This window comes from Erpetoichthys calabaricus, chromosome 4, assembly GCF_900747795.2.
Source record: "Erpetoichthys calabaricus chromosome 4, fErpCal1.3, whole genome shotgun sequence".
Lineage (NCBI taxonomy): Eukaryota > Metazoa > Chordata > Cladistia > Polypteriformes > Polypteridae > Erpetoichthys > Erpetoichthys calabaricus.
Window position 1 is genome coordinate 312,887,848 of NC_041397.2, and position 17,311 is coordinate 312,905,158.

At 41.3% G+C, this 17,311-nt stretch overlaps 1 protein-coding gene across 26 annotated transcripts in view; it reads left to right on the forward strand.

The window, feature by feature from the left end:
- The window catches only part of LOC114644948 (uncharacterized), a 427,949-nt gene that overhangs the window by 347,169 nt on the left and 63,469 nt on the right, over positions 1-17,311 (forward strand). For 7 of the 26 annotated variants that reach the window (XM_051925794.1, XM_051925800.1, XM_051925789.1 and 4 more), the window contains one exon: positions 6,525-6,597. The exons of 15 other annotated variants lie outside the window; for them this stretch is intronic. In XM_051925794.1, coding sequence (XP_051781754.1) covers positions 6,525-6,597 — 73 coding nt within the window. Of the gene's footprint in view, positions 1-6,524; positions 6,598-8,593; positions 9,012-9,066; positions 9,763-17,311 lie in introns of those variants that run through there. 4 more of the 26 variants (XM_051925811.1, XM_051925817.1, XM_051925820.1 and 1 more) reach the window with 2 other exon arrangements.

The following is a 17,311-nucleotide window of genomic DNA, read 5'->3' on the forward strand; positions in this document are numbered from 1 at the left end:
GATCTCCCAACTGCGAGGCAGCAGCTCTACCCACTGCGCCACCGTGCCACCAGCTGCTATTTTTAATTTATATAAATGATTTGGAAAATAATATAAGTAACAAGCTGGTTAGGTCTGCAGATAATAAAAAGGATAGGTGGATTGGCAGATAACCTGGAATTTACTAAAACATTACACGTTTGAACTTGCACTTTTTACAGTTTGTTTTACACATTTTTGCATTCAGAAAGACAGTGTTCAGAAGCCATTAAGAAGGCTAACAGAATGTCAGGTTATATAGCGCCTTGATGTGTGGAGTACAAGTCACAGGAGGTTCTGCTCAGGCTTTATAACACACTGATGAGGCCTCCTCTAGAGTCCTGTGTGCAGTTTTGGTCTCCAGGATACAAAAAGGACATAGCAGAGCTAAAAAAAGTCCAAAGATGAGCGGCCAGGCTCAGGGATGAGTTATGAGGAAAGATTAAAAGAGCGGAGCCTTTTCAGTTTAAGCAAATGAAGATTAAGAGGAGACCTGATTAAAGTGTTTAAAATTATGGATCAAGTCTGTGACTTTCAAATGAGTTCATCAAGAACATTGGACCACTGTTCGAAAGTTGTTAATTGGAAATTTCACACAAACATTAGGAAGTGTTTCTTTACAGAGACATGGAATAAGTGGCCAAGTAGTGTGGTAGACTTTAGGGACTTTCAAAATTCAACTTGATGTTATTTTGTGAGAATTAAGTGAATAGGACTGGTGAACTTTGCTGAGCTAAATGGCCAGTTCTTGTCAACATTTTTGTAATGTTAAATGTTTTAACATCCATTGAATAAAAATGAGGGGGAGAAAAGTTGGTCAGTTATCTTCAGACCATCAGAAGGGGTGCAGCAACCTGTACACTGAAAAAAGTATAAAATTGATGTTGTCCCTTCAACGTAAATTTTCTCTTTCAAGCAACTTAAGATTAGTCATTTAGTGTTGCAGCTTGAAATACTGTATTTGGTTTCAGATCTCAATCAAAGTAAAAAAATTTGTTTGTACCAAAGTAAGTTATGGTGGAAGGAATAAACATAAAAATCCTATTTCAGTTAACTTAACATTTTAGGTTGTTCATGTGCTGTGTTTGAGGGGCCGTTTGTATATTCTTTTGGTTGAACTTTCCAGTTTGATGGCTTTCCAACTGCCAAAAAGAAGAACAACTTAAAAAATAGATTTACTTCAGTAACAAAACAAGTGAATTGCACCCAATCGCTCTAAATGATTTTCCTCAACTTAAAAATTTTGAGATCAATAAGCTAAAAAGAACTATATTGGTTCAGATTGAAAATATTAAGTGTGAATCATCACATTTTTTTTTTTCAGTGTAAAACACAACTTTATGGAGCATGTGCAGATGATGGGATGTTGGTGTGAACAGACAGTATTTCTCTATCAGCACTTTGCAAATTCTTCTCCAGTGCTGAGGCCTATTGGCCTGGCTGGGTCTCAACTGGCAGGTTTTGGATAAAATCCTGGAATTGTGTTGGCTCACAGTGTTGGGAAAAGTGTAGCAAATCGAGGTTGTATTGCAAGTTCACTGATTTGGGTTTCCATTTCATTCTTCTCTTTGAATATTATAATGCCTCTGAAGTTTCAGTACATTACAACTATCATCTTCTTCCTCTTAAAGCCTTCACACATTCATGTGGGGTCACTCTGTATTGACATAGCCCCCACTCTTGTTTATTGTAAGAAAGTCAAATGTCCATTTATTTTGGATTGGCAAGCTTTTTATTAACTAGCTGTCCTTCCTGACACCAGCCACAGTTCTCGGTGGTGGGCCTCGGCTTTGACTAAAAAGTCAAAAGCTACAAGGCAGCCGCTTAGTGGTATCTGCCAGTCTCCCAGTTTGGATTCAGAGTAGTTTTCTTTTTCCTGGAAACACCTGACTGCCAGGCCTGGTCTGCCTGCGATCAATTGCAGTTTAGCCTGAGGCTTCAAGGAAGCCAGCTTACTATGGTGGGCCATGTGGAGGCACTGCAGTAGTCTTGACATTATTATGGGTTATTGACCAGTAGATGGGGCCTACACACCTTTTCACATTTTATTGTTATACAACACTGAAACCCAGTGGATTTAATTTGGCTTTATTGACAACAGAAAAAAGACTCTTTCATTTCAAAATGAAAACAAATCTCAGCAAACTGGTCTAAGCTAATTTACAGATACAAAACACACAATGATTGATCTCATAGCTATTACCCCCTGTGATAGGAACGATCCAGAGACATCAAAAAGGTTTGGAGCAGCCACCCGTATATCATGCCCTGGCTGCAAATGGGTAAATGTTTGTGAGTTGTTCACCGGTCAGACTCCAAACCAAAACTAATTTAAGGCTGTTAAAGGTGGCGGCTTTAAAGGCCGAGGCAGGAAGTGACGTCATCAGAACCTGAACCAGAAGTGATGTCATTTGCACCAGAAAGTGACGCCATCGTGTGTGCCTGAACCGGAAGTGATGTCGTCATTGGTGCCAGAACCTTGCAGGAATTTCCTGTGGATGGTCTGCAGAGGATTGTGAGAGAAAGTCAGTGCACCTCGTCACCCCCTGGTTTGGCATGGAACTACTATTATTAAGGCCCTTCAGCTGCCTCCCAATTGCACGTGTGTGACACCTGCTTTAATGTGACACATAACTGGTGCAACCCACTGGTTTAGAAGTCCCATCATTAGTTCAGTGGATGTGATCTGTCTGAGGTGTCACTTAACTGCATCTGGAAGGTTCAACTTGTGGTTAGTCATCATAGTGTCCTGACCTACACAATGATAACAAAGGTACACAGCAAGAAAGTCCATGAAAAATTCAAACAAGAAAATCACCAAGTCAGCAAATTTCCAGTGAAATCAGTTATAGAGAAATGGAAAGCATATGACAGAGATGTAAATCTGCTAGAACACAAAAACTGAAGAACAGGAGTGAGGGGGGCCATTAACAGACTTCTGAGACCTCCGAATGATCTCCACTGAATGATGTTGGAGAGACAGTGCAGGCAACAACTATGCCGAGGGGCTTCATCTGCTGCACCCTTATAGGAGAGAGGCAAAGACAAAGCCACTGTTTTAATTAAAAAACAAGAAAAACAACAACAAACAGGAGGCACGTGGAAGACTCTGAAGGCCGCTGCCCAGAACTGAGTATTTTTGGCCATCAGACTAAATGCTGTGTTACACTCCACATTATCACAAATATACCATTTCCACTGAGAAGCATGGCAGTGGCAACATCAGGCTGTGGAGACGCTCATCTGCAGCAGGACCTGGAAGGCTAGTGAGGGGAAATTGAAGGCAGCAAAATACGGAGGAAAACTTGATGAAGTCTGAAAAGATCCTGTGCCCTGAGAGAAGACAACAAGCCCAAGCATAAAGCCAAAGCAACAGAGGAATGGCTTCAAAACAACAATGTGAAGGTCTTGGAGAGGCCAAGTCAGAGTTCAGATCTCAATCCACCTGAGAATTTGTGGCTGGACTTGACAAAGTCTGTTCACTCACAACCACCATGACACCTGACAGAGCTCAAGAGGAATGAGGAGAAATGGCAGTGCCCTGATGTGCAAAGCTTAAAGAGATCTATCTACTGAGACCCAAGTTTAGAGCTGATAGTAAAGGTGTGTCTACTTAATACTAACTTGAAGGGGTCGATCAACTATACTGGTCTACACCAAAATCCAGCACACATAAAAAAACTGCATTTTATAGATTTAGGTGTGCTAAATCGATTACAGAAATTTGAATTTATCTACCATAAACTATTTCCACAACCTATCATATTTGATTAAAAAAAATAACTTTTTAATAGAATAATTATTTTCCATGTTCAGAATTTTATTTTAAGTATACTTTGAGGTGCAAAACAGCAGTCTTCATCGAGACAATTTCTGAACGCTCACATGACTCGTTCGGCCATTTAAAAAGGGAGTAGCGGTGATTTCGTGGTGAGTAGAGTCCTTGAGGGCTTCAAGGTTTTGAGGTCGGTGTGTGTATACCTTGACCTTGAGAGAGCCCCACAAGAAGAAATCGCATGGAGTGAGAGCAGGTGAACGTGAAGACCACCCAACATCACCGTGTAGGGAGGTCACATCCCCCACAAAACTTTCTTCAAAATTGTTTTTTTTTTTTTTTTTTTAAATTTTTTAAACCATCATCTCTCTAAAATTGGATGTGACAGAGCAATTGTGATTTGGATACAGCATCCTCAAATGTTTAAAGAATGTCAAAAATTTCTAACTGAAGCAGATTTTATTTATTTCTTTATTTATTTGCATATCAGTGTTACAGTAATCTCTCGCTGTATCGCGCTTCGCCTTTCGCGGCTTCACTCTATCGCGGATTTTATATGTAAGCATATTTAAATATATATCGCGGATTTTTTGCTGGTTCGCGGATTTCTGCGGACAATGGGTCTTTTAATTTCTGGTACATGCTTCCTCAGTTGGTTTGCCCAGTTGATTTCATACAAGGGACGCTATTGGCAGATGGCTGAGAAGCTACCCAACGTACTTCTCTCTCTCTCTTGCGCTGACTTTCTCTGATTCTGACGTAGGGGGATTGAGCAGGGGGGCTGTTCGCACACCTAGACGATAAGGACGCTTGTCTAAAAATGCTGAAAGATTATCTTCACGTTGCTACCTTCTGTGCAGCTGCTTCGTGAAGCGACTTGCTGCACGGTGCTTCGCATACTTAAAAGCATGAAGGGTACGTATTGATTTTCGATTGTTTGTTTTTCTCTGTCTCTCTATCTCTATCTCTCTCTCTTTGTCTGCTCCTGACGGAGGGGATGTGAGCTGCTGCCTTCAACAGCTTTGTGCCGCGGTGCTTCGCATACTTAAAAACCAAACAGCCCTATTGATTTGTTTGCTTTCCTCTGTCTTTATGACAGTCTCTGCTCCTGACACGCACTCCTTTGAAGAGGAAGATATGTTTGCATTCTTTTAATTGTGAGACTGAACTGTCATCTCTGTCTTGTTATGGAGCACAATTTAAACTTTTGAAAAAGAGACAAATGTTTGTTTGCAGTGTTTGAATAACGTTCCTGTCTCTCTACAACCTCCTGTGTTTCTGCGCAAATCTGTGACCCAAGCATGACAATATAAAAATAACCATATAAACATATGGTTTCTACTTCGCGGATTTTCTTATTTCGCGGGTGGCTCTGGAACGCAACCCCCGCGATGGAGGAGGGATTACTGTATTTAGTGCTTTATGGCTGAAATTAATTTAGACCATTTTGACGAGATCTGATTTTACTTTGGAATTGAAGACTCTCTTTTTATTGTCAAAAAAAACAAAATTATATCCACTGGGATTCAATGTTATACAAAAAATAAAACGTGAAAACTTCCAAGGAGTAAAGACTTTTTAAAGGCACTGTATGTATAGTGGGGTCTCCTGATCAGATTCAGAAGCCCTAATCATCCATATGTCAGAATTAAACAAAATGTTTGCAGGTCCTGCTCAAAATTAGGAGCTTCTTTAAAGATTTATGTTTTTAAAGTAGACAGATAGATAGATAGATAGATAGATAGATAGATAGATAGATAGATAGATAGATAGATAGATAGATAGATAGATAGATAGATAGATAGATAGATAGATAGATAGATAGATAGATAGATAGATAGATAGATAGATAGATAGATAGATAGATAGATAGATAGATAGATAGATAGATAGATACTTTATTAATCCCAAGGGGAAATTCACATACTCCAGCAGCAGCATACTAGTATTCCATCCAGCCATTTATTGAATCTGCTTCATATAATATTACAGTTATGAAAGCCAAGATCTTTTGTGGCAAAAGTAAGCAAAAGGCAGGATGAAGATGAAGATCAGAGTCCCTAAAGAAAAAATGACAGAGATTTGAGGAGAAAGGCCCACTCTGAACAGATGGAGACTAAACCAATATCATAAGGCAGTGGCCCGGACCACCTATAATACCAGTTCATTGGTACCTCCAATCTGACCAGAATGAGTGAATTTGGTGGCACTCTGTGATGGACTGGCACCTCCACTAGAACTGATTCCTGCCTTTCACCTCATCCTGCTAAGATGAATTTTTGTTCCTCCCTGCAGTCCAGTATTAGAATAAAAAAGATGAAAAAATGGAGAGAACTCATATTTGTAATAAACTGCTAAATTTACATCATTTATATGCTTAATTTCACAGGCTGGGATTGTCATCTCAAGATGGCTCACCTTTGGAGATGGCCGCCCTGGGCCGACCTTTCCAGGTGGGGATGCTCTATGACTGTCGCACTGATTCACTCATTCCAGGTAAGAGAAAATTCAATATTTTATGTTTGCTCTCTCAAACAGACTACCTGCAGTGATACTTTGGGATCCACATTTGACTAAAGTACAATTTTTTTGTTTGTTTAATTTTGTTTTAATCATCAGATGTCATTCTATGGGACTGGGAAAACCTCAAGAAAGACCTCAAAATTAAACCTCAGAGGAACACGCAGGTCAACATCATCACTTTGGACACCTTGGATGAGAAAACTTCCACCTTAAATATGACAGCCTCCCTTAAAGCGAGCTTCTTGTGTGGCTTGATTGAGGTTGATGGAGCTGCCAAGTACCTCAATGACACTAAATCATCCAAACGACAGTCCAAGGTCACCCTGCACTACAGCACGACCACCAGAATGGAGCAGCTCAGCATGAGCCACTTGGGGAATCAGAACGTCGTCTATCCAGAAGTGTTTGAGCAGAAATCGGCCACCCATGTTGTCACAGGCGTGTTGTATGGAGCTCAGGCTTTTTTTGTTTTTGACCAATGGGACACTAAAGAGGAAGAGAACCGAGATAATAAAAGAAAATTAGAAACATTAATTAAAAAATATATTTCCATAGATGGTAAAAGAGACTTAAAAATGACAGATGTTTACAAGGAAACTGCTGATCATCTTAACCTCACATTCTATGGTGATTTTCTCCTTGATCATAATCCTACAAGCTTTCAGGATGCCATGCAGATTTACAACAATTTGCCAAAGCAACTTAGTAAAGATGACAAGCTAGCTGTGCCCATCCAGGTCTGGTTATACCCACTGAAACATCTCAACTCACGGGCTGCTAGGCTTGTTCAAGAGATCAGTGTGGCACTCGTGTCCAAATCTCAGGAGGTCCTGGAAGAATTAGATGATCACATCATGAGGTGTAATGACATCATGAAGGACGTTGTTGTCAATAACTTTCCTATAATTAGGAAAAATGCAAATGACTTCAAATCAATGCTTAATCAATTTAAATATACCTTCCAGAATGAACTGGCAAGGGTCTTGCCAAATATCAGGGCGGGTGACGCAAGTGAAGGAGAGCTGGCCAACATTCTGAAGAAGAAGGAAGAGTCGCCATTTAAGAAGTGTATCATAACAGCATGGCTGGATAAAAGAGAAAAGGAAATCACTATGCTCAGAAGTTTCTTTAATCGAATTAATGAAATAAAACTTGATATTGTTATGAATGACCTGGATACATTAATTTACAATACTAGTATTAAAAATATTGTCTGCTTGACTTTCACTTCACTCCATGTGTGTCAGCTATACATGTCAGAAATGGAACGCTATCTTCAAGCCCCTTCTAGGATGTTCTCATATCATCTGTCAGAGCCAAGTGAAGAGTTAATCATCCAGAATTTCAGACAGCATTCCCAGCGTTTCATTGAGTTTGCTGAAATTAACCAAAGTAGCAAGACAACGAGATTTCTCGTTCACTCCATCCCTGATGTAAAATATTTTGGGGCAACAATCTATTTGTATAAATGTGGGCGTCTCATCAACCAGAACTTTCAGCTTCCATTGAAACCTGAGACTCTTGTGGTTGACTCCCAAACAGAAGACAGAGTAACCCTAAAGTTAAGACCATCAATATGTGACTTAGAAGGGTACAGAGTGGAATATAAGCGACTAGAAGATGAAGAGTGGAAGACTATCAGCACAACTGATACAAATATAAAATTTACCATCACAAAGTTACGTCCAGCTTCAACATATCAATTCAGACACAGAGCCATTTGTCAAGTTGGTGTGAGTCAGGCCAGTGGTATGATTGAAGTGAGGACACTGCCCATTAAAAAGCCTACGGGAAGTCATGCTATAAAATGTAATCTTCCATCGATCCATCCATTATCCAACCCGCTGAATCTGAACACAGGGTCACGGGGGTCTGCTGGAGCCAATCTCAGCCAACACAGGGCGCAAGGCAGGGAACCAATCCCAGGCAGGGCGCCAACCCACCACAGAAGACTTAATCTTTTGCCTTTGAAATCACAGTTCATAAATACTGTGAAGAAGATAGAAACATATCCCTATGAAAACAGAACATCCATCAAACCTTCAAAAACAATTATGGTCCTTGGAGCAACCGGTTCTGGCAAATCCACCCTGATCAACGGAATGGTCAACTACATCTTAGGTGTCCAGTGGGAGGATGACTTCAGGTATGACTTAACCTATGAAGAAACATCTAGGAGTCAAGCTGAAAGCCAAACGTCTGCTGTCACTGCCTATGAAATGAACTACCAGGATTTTTTCAGGGTCCCATACTCCTTCACTATAGTCGACACACCAGGTTTTGGAGACACCAGAGGAATTCAGCAGGACAAACAAATCACTGAGCAGATACAAGAATGTTTTTCATCCCCACAGGGGGTTCAGCACATTACCGCAGTGTGCTTTGTAGTTCAGGCTTCCCAAGCTCGATTGACACACACACAGAAATACATCTTTGAGTCCATTTTGTCCATTTTTGGTAAAGACATTGCCAAAAACATCCTGGTCCTGATCACATTTGCTGATGGACGGCGTCCACCAGTTGTCGATGCCATCACAGAGTTTAACATCCCGTTTCCCAAAGATGGCAAAGGAAGCCCGATTATTTTCAAATTTAATAATTCGGCCCTTTTTGCTAATAGTGACGAGACTAACAGCAGTGATGGTCTGATGTTTGACAAAATATTTTGGGACATGGGTGCAAAGAGCATGGAGAGGTTTTTTAAGGCTTTAGACAAGATGGATGATCAAAGTTTAGCATTATCTAAAGAGGTGCTTGAAGAGCGCAAGCGCTTGGAGATGATAGTGGAAAGATTGCGGCCTCAAATCAGTACTGCACTGAGTAAACATGAAGAGATTAGACAAACGTGTGAAATTTTTGATAAGCACATTACTGACAAAGAGAGCAACAAGGATTTTGAGTATGAAGTGGATGATGAGCTTAAGAAGAAATATGAACAAGCACAAGGGGAATTGATGACAACTGAGCAAGTGGTTGAGCGACTTCTGCATGAACAGGATGATGTGACAAACTTGATTTACAAACTCATTACAGAGTCTCATGAAAGTATTAAACGACTTGATAAAATCGCCCTCAGACCAAACCCGCTCTCCTCTCCAGAGTACATTGAGCTCCTCATTCAGGATGAAGAACGAGAGGCAAAGCCAGGATGGATGAAGCGAGTGAAGTCACTGCAGGAAGTGAAAGAAAAGGCAGAAATAATAGCTAATCTCAGTAGAAATGAAGAACTCTCACCAAGTGTCCAAGCCAAAAGTCAAAAGAGAAAATCATCAGAGCCAATGTACCCACAGAATATCAAAGTTACAAAGCGGACCTTCTGAAAACAAAATTAAAAATTGTCAAAAGTTAATTTGCTATATGTGGTTCAATCTCGGATACTGAATAACTGTCTTTTGGACCTTTATATCCACACAACTGATGACATCTGTTTGGGAATTTGATTTTATTATGATGTAATCAAGAATGTTAAAGTGTGTTTTATTCATCTACTTTATTGAAACCATTTTTAGAAGAAAAGCAATGCATTGACCTGTAACTTTGACTATTTGTATTTTACTGTAACTTCTGATCTCTGTAAAAGTAACTTATGTAATCACAATAAGAGGAAATGTTAGTAGAGACAGCAGACCACCAATGAAACATGCAAAAAAGAAAGTTGCCACCACGTTAAGGCAGTCTGGCATGATGAAACAGAAGGACAAAGTGGGCATTGCCCATTCATTTAGGTTCATAGTGGCACACAAGGCCTGTTCAGATAGTAGATTCAATTTAGAAATTCAGCTTTACTTCCCAGTCTGCATTCCTAAGTAAATGGGTGAATGGCAGATCGTACCAACACTTGGTCAGCTTTGATCTACATCTGAAAACAAAGGTGTAAATCAGAGTTGAGCGGGCACCTTGTAGAAACTCCTTCAGACAACAAGGCACCCAAAATGACATTCATTTTATGATTAACTGTGACTGGACATGATGGACAAAATGAGCCACCAACAGTATAAGGCAACACTGGAGATATGTAACTGGAAGGGACCTTCAAATCTAGCTACATTAATCTCTTCTGTCTCTTTTGGGGGGAGCTAAAGACTCAAAATACACTCTTTATTGGAGACCTGAAAGCTGATGAGCCGTCCTTTTTGAGGGAGCTAAGAGCTGATCACCCAATCTTTTAGGGATGAGAAGCCACCAGATCTCCGTCGAGCAAAAAGCTCACACACTTTCATTGTAATGGTAGCTATTACCCATGGAGCCTTGGAGCTGGATGAGTTAAATGACCTCTACGATCAAATCTGCCAAGCCAAACTCTGGGCAAGAGACTGAGCCCAGTCTGAGAAGACTGATTAGCAGTCATAACTTTAAGGAGGAACTTCAGTGCCTACACTCTTCTACCAGAAAGGACCTAACAACAAGCTGAGAAAGGCAGCATCACACCACACCACAGACAAAGGACCATTTGTTTTTCATGCTTCACAAGATGAGATTAGATGGAGTTGTTATGGTGGACAGCTGAGATGCCTGCCTTCATTTCATCTTCTCAGGGTGCAGCATGGTGCCCTAATCAGGTGGTGGCAGCGCAGATTGTCACCATAGAAGAACCAAAAAATAAAACAACAGAGAAATTTGGAGATTAGTGGAGATTGTGGATTCCTGAAGAATCTGATCATTTTGTGCCCCTATACTCTATTAGAAACACAACTAATATGTAGCTACGATAAAGCCATATTAAAATAGTGAGTTTTTAGCACTTTTTTAAAAATGACCAACGGAATTGGCTTGATGAATTTCTATAGGTAAAGTATTCAGATTTTAGGTGCATAACAGCAGAAGGCCACCTCAACACCTCATTTAAGGTTGACTCTTGGTATTAAAAGCAGACCACCTTTCAAAGATCTGAGGTTAGGACTTGGAGTGTAGCGGGTCAGGCATTCCAAAATATAGGACGGCACAGATTATTTAAAACTATATAAACCAGAAGTTTGGGCGGCACGGTGGCACAGTGGGTAGCGCTGCTGCCTCGCAGTTGGGAGACCTGGGGACCTGGGTTCGCTTCCCGGGTCCTCCCTGCGTGGAGTTTGCATGTTCTCCCCGTGTCTGTGTGGGTTTCCTCCGGGCGCTCCGGTTTCCTCCCACAGTCCAAAGACATGCAGGTTAGGTGGATTGGCGATTCTAAATTGGCACTGGGTGTGTTTGTGTGTGTCCTGCCCAGGATTGGTTCCTGCCCTGTGTTGGCTGGGATTGGCTCCAGCAGACCCCCGTGACCCTGTGTTCAGATTCAGCGGGTTGGAAAATGGATGAGATGGATAAACCAGAAGTTGCATTTTAAAGTCAATTCTGAATGACACAAGCAACCAGTATAATTACGCTAAAACTGGTGAGATGTGCTCAGATTTTCTATTTCTAGTTATGATTCTGGCTGATACTTTCAGCACTCATTACAACTGATTGACGTCTTTCTTAGGTAGTCCTGTTAGAAGAGCGCTACAGAAATTTACTCGGCTGAAAATTAAAGCATGAACTACTTTTTCAGGGTCTTGTAAATCTGTTAGAGATTTAACTTTTGATTTATTCTTTATGTATAACAAAGCAGCCATAGTAATCTGGTTAATGTGTGATTTAAAGCTTACGTCAGAGGCGATGTTAACCTCTAAATTCTTTACTTCCGACTTAATTTTAAAACTAAGGGATCAAGTTTACTTACAAAATCCTCACTATATCCATGTTTGCCAATCACTTAGATTTATGTTTTATCCTTATTAAGTGTAAGAAAGTTACTACTCACCTTGTTGGAAATACTGCTAAGACATTTGATCAGAGAGCCAAGAACATCATGGTCATCAGGCGCTAGTGATAAATGGAGTTGTGTGTCGTCTGCATAGCTGTGGTAGCTCACCTTGTGCTTTGTGATAATCTGACCTCATGGAAGCATGGAGACTGACCCAGAATAGACCCTTGTGGTACACCATATACAATATCATGTATCTCCAAATTACAATCACCACAACTAACAAAGAGTTTTCTACCTGTTAAGTAAGAATGAAACTAATTTATGATGCTGCCAGAGAGGCCCACTCATTGACTAAAGTGATTTTAAAGAATACTGTGATCAATGGTGTCAAAATCTGCGCTCAAGTCTAAGAGAAGGAGAACAAAAATATGGCCTCTGACCACATTAATTCACAAATCCTTTACTATTTTAACCAGTGAAGTTTTTGTACTGTGATTTGTTCTAAACCCTGACTGAAATGGGTGGCGCGGTGGTAGCGCTGCTGCCTCGCAGTAAAGAGATCTGGGTTCGCTTCCAGGGTCTTCCCTTTGTGGAGTTTGCATGTTCTCTTATGATTTTTTGTCCACTGCAGAGTGTTACTGTTTGGGAGGGGAAGGCTACAAAAAAAAAAAAAAATACCTAACGATGATATAAGTGGGTGTTTATTTAATCTTACAGTGGGTACGGAAAGTATTCAGACCCCCTTCAATTTTTCACTCTTTGTTATATTGCAGCCATTTGCTAAAATCATTTAAGTTAATTTTTTTCCTCATTAATGTACACACAGCACTCCATAATGACAGACAAAAAAAGCATTTTTGAAATTGTTGCAGATTTATTAAAAAAGAAAAACTGAAATATCACATGGTCCTAAGTATTCAGACCCTTTGCTGTGACACTCATATATTTAACTCCGGTGCTTTCCATTTCTTCTGATCATCCTTGAGATCACCTTCATTTGAGTCCAGCTGTGTTTGATTATACTGATTGGACTTGATTAGGAAAGTCACACACCTGTCTATAGAAGACCTTACAGCTCACAATGCATGTCAGAGCAAATGAGAATCATGAGGTCAAAGGAACTGCCTGAAGAGCTCAGAGACAGAATTGTGGCAAGGCACAGATCTGGCCAAGGTTACAAGAAAATTTCTGCTGCACTTAAGGTTCCCAAGAGCACAGTGGCCTCCATAATCCTTAATTGGAAGACGTTTGGGACGACCAGAACCCTTCCTAGAGTTGGCCGCCCGGCCAAGCTGAGCTACCGGGGGAGAAGAGCCTTGGTGAGAGAGGTAAAGAAGAACCCAAAGATCACTTTGGCTGAGCTCCAGAGATGCAGTCAGGAGATGGGAGAAAGTTGTAGAAAGTCAACCATCACTGCAGCCCCTCCACCAGTCAGGGCTTTATGGCAGAGTGGCCTGTCGGAAGCCTCTCCTCAGTGCAAGACACATGACAGCCCGTATGGAGTTTGCTAAAAGACACCTGAAGGACACTGAGATGGTGAGAAATAAGATTCTCTGGTCTGATGAGACCAAGATAGAACTTTTTGGCCTTAATTCTAAGCGGTATGTATGGAGACAACCAGGCACTGCTCATCACTTGTCCAATACAGTCCCCACAGTGAAGCATGGCGGTGGCAGCATCATGCTGTGGGGGTGTTTTTCAGCTGCAGGGACAGGACGACTGGTTGCAATCGAGGGAAAGATGAATGCGGCCAAGTACAGGGATATCCTGGACAAAAACCTTCTCCAGAGTGCTAAGGACCTCAGACTGGGCCGAAGGTTTACTTTCCAACAAGACAATGACCCTAAGCACACAGCTAAAATAACGAAGGAGTGGCTTCACAACAACTCTGTGACTGTTCTTGAATGGCCCAGCCAGAGCCCTGACTTAAACCCAACTGAGCATCTCTGGAGAGACCTAAAAATGGCTGTCCACCAACGTTTACCATCCAACCTGACAGAACTGGAGAGGATCTGCAAGGAGGAATGGCAGAGGATCCCCAAATCCAGGTGTGAAAAACTTGTTGCATCTTTCCCAAGAAGACTCATGGCTGTATTAGCTCAAAAGGGTGCTTCTACTAAATACTGAGGAAAGGGTCTGAATACTTAGGACCATGTGATATTTCAGTTTTTCTTTTTTAATAAATCTGCAACAATTTCAAAAATGATTTTTTTCTCTGTCAATATGGGGTGCTGTGTGTACATTAATGAGGGAAAAAATTAATTTACATGATTTTACCAAATGGCTGCAATATGACAGAGTTAAAAATTGAAGGGGGTCTGAATACTTTCTGTACCCACTGTATAACCGGCTAATGCACAAAGAGAGTCAGTTGTACAGTAGATGTACACATTTGATTTAAATTAGGGCAACTTAATTCAAAGAAATTGAAAAAGGCATAATTACAGTATACTAAGTAGGTCCTACGGCTTCTTTTTTCAATAAACTCTTGTTGTAATTGCGAGATAAGAACTTTAGTTCTACACCTTTGTTTTATGGAGACCTTCTTATTTCAATTAGATAGAAATATGTGTCATAATTTTATTACAACAGCAGCATTTTTTTCTGTAGCACATTTTCATACAGGGCGGCACGGTGGCGCAGTGGCTCGCAGTTAGGAGACCTGGGTTCACTTCCCGGGTCCTCCCTGTGTGGAATTTGCATGTTCTCCCGGTGTCTGCGTGGGTTTCCTCCCACAGTCCAAAGACATGCAGGTTTAGGTGCATTGGCGATCCTAAATTGTCCCGTGTGTGTTTGTACCCTACGGTGGGATGGCGCCCTGCCCGGGATTTGTTCCTGCCTTGTGCCCTGTGCTGGCTGGGATTGACCCCAGAAGACCCCTGTGACCCTGTGTTAGAATATAGCGGGTTGGGTAATGACTGACTGACCTGACTGAAACTTATCAAGAATAGAATGTTTATTCAAGTAACCATTGAGCTGATTAATAGCTGCCTTTTCTAGAATCTTACTTAAAAAAGGCTGGTTTGAAATTCGAAAGACAGAGGAGTCGAGATTGCTTTTTATGACTAGGGGGTTTAACAAATGCAGTCTTTTCAGGAAAGACCCCCTTATCTAATGATGAGTTCACTATGTCAAGTATAACATCAATAAGAACATCAGAGATTTCTTTAAAAAAGCCTGTTGTACTGGTCAGAGACGCAGGTGGAGGGTTTCAATTAAGAAAATCTTTTTTTGTATTAATGTTGCTAATAATAGTGGAGCTAACTTCATTAATTTTTTAATAATATTCAGTTAATTAACCATCAGGGCCTTCTACTTTCCCACTCTGAAACGAGTTTATAGTGTCTAGTAGTTCTGAGAGTGTCAGAGGTTTGTCCAGCTCCTATGCACTAAGAGTATCTCGCTGTGGTATCTGTAATGCATCAAAAACTCATTAGATTGTCTTGTCTTCTTTAAAGTGAGTAGAATATAAGGACTTATAGTACACACTAAACATGTGCGTTATATTTTTATAGTGAGCGATTTTATCTTCGTATTTGTTGGTGATCACTGTTATTGCATTGTCAACTTCCTCCTTGTGGATTTGTGGAGCTAAGATTTTATTAGCCTTCTCTCTGTGTTCATAGTAATGATCTCACGATTTAAAGATGTTTTTCTGTTTCTTTTGTTGTCAAGAGGTTGAATTCTGATTGCAAAGTCTGTCTTTTCTTATAAAGTATCTCATTTGGAGACCTGCCATATTCTTGATCTCTGCTGGTAATTTTATTGATTAAATCTGATGCCTTCTTGGTCTCCCATTTATTTTTGTGGGAAAGATATGAGATAATCTGTCCTCTTAAAAATGCCTTCAGAGTTTCCCAGAATATTCCTGCAGAGACTAAAATCATGTTGTTTAACAAATATGCTTGGTGAAACACTGCCTGTTGTGCAGTCAGTCAGTCATTGTCCAACCCGCCATATCCTAACACAGGGTCACGGGGGTCTGCTAGAGCCAATCCCAGCCAACACAGGGCACAAGGCAGGAACAAACCCTGGGCAGGGCGCCAGCCCACCTCAGGCCTGTTGTGCATCTCTTACGAAATTCAAAACAATGTTAGGAAGGCTCCACAATCTGTACTAAGCCCTCCTTTCTCTGCTGTTCTTTTTATGGTTTTCTGAGGTGGCGATCTGTACCACCACCACCTGATCAAAGCACCATACTGGATGCTTCCAGAGGCCTTAATCCTTCCTTAGATAACCTTTGATGAGGCACTACCTCCCCCCAAACCCTAGATGGCATCCTCTCTGGGATCTGGCGGTACCCTGGATCCCTGCAGGGCATCCTGGAACTTGGAGTTCGGTTACACAGCCCTGTTGGGTGCTGTGGGTGCTGCCAGGGGGAGATGTAAAAGAACAGAAGGACTCATGACGTATTTGTAGCCCAGAAGAACTCCTAGGTCACGAGAATGGGAATCATGAAATACTTCCGGGCTGAAGAAAGTCCAATTCTCTGTCTGACCCAGAAGTGCTAGCAAGTCACCAGAGTGGAAGGAGAAGCACTTCCAGGTCAAGGACTATATAAGGGACTGTTGGAGATCCAGCAAGGCAGCTGGAGTCGGGTGGAAGAGGATGGAGCTTGCGAGAGAGGAGTGGAGGCGACAGAAAAAAAAATTAAAGAAAGGACTGTGAGTGATTGGTGCACTGTGCTGTGTGTACAGAGCGGAAAATGATAAACATGTGCGTTTTGGACATTGGCAGTCTTGGTGTCTGTCTGTGTCGCAGCTGATCTTCCACAACTGCTCAAAAAAATGAAGGGAACACTTGATCATCGACATCTAACAGTAAGTCAATGAAGCTTCAGAGATACCATGAGATGGGCTGTTATACAAGGAAAACTGGACAGGTCTTCAAACGGGCATCAACCCAGCAGCAGGACTGGTATATGCTCCTTTGAGCGGGTAGGAACAGGAGGGTCAATTCCAGAGTCCTACAAAATGACCTCCATCTGGCCACTGGTGTGTATATTTCTGACTAAACTGTTAGACTTCATGAGGGTGGCATGAGGGCCCGATGTCGCCTAGTAGGACCTGTGCTCACAGACAATCACCATGCAACTCGATTGGCATACTCCAGAGAATATGTCCTCACAGGTGGCCCAGTGGAAGTGCTGCTGCTTTGCAATAAGGTGATTGTGGGTTCACTTCCTGGTTCCTCCCTGTGTGGATAGTGCTTTGAGTATTAAGAAAAGTGCTATATTAATGTAATGAATGAATTATTATACACAATTGGTTGCT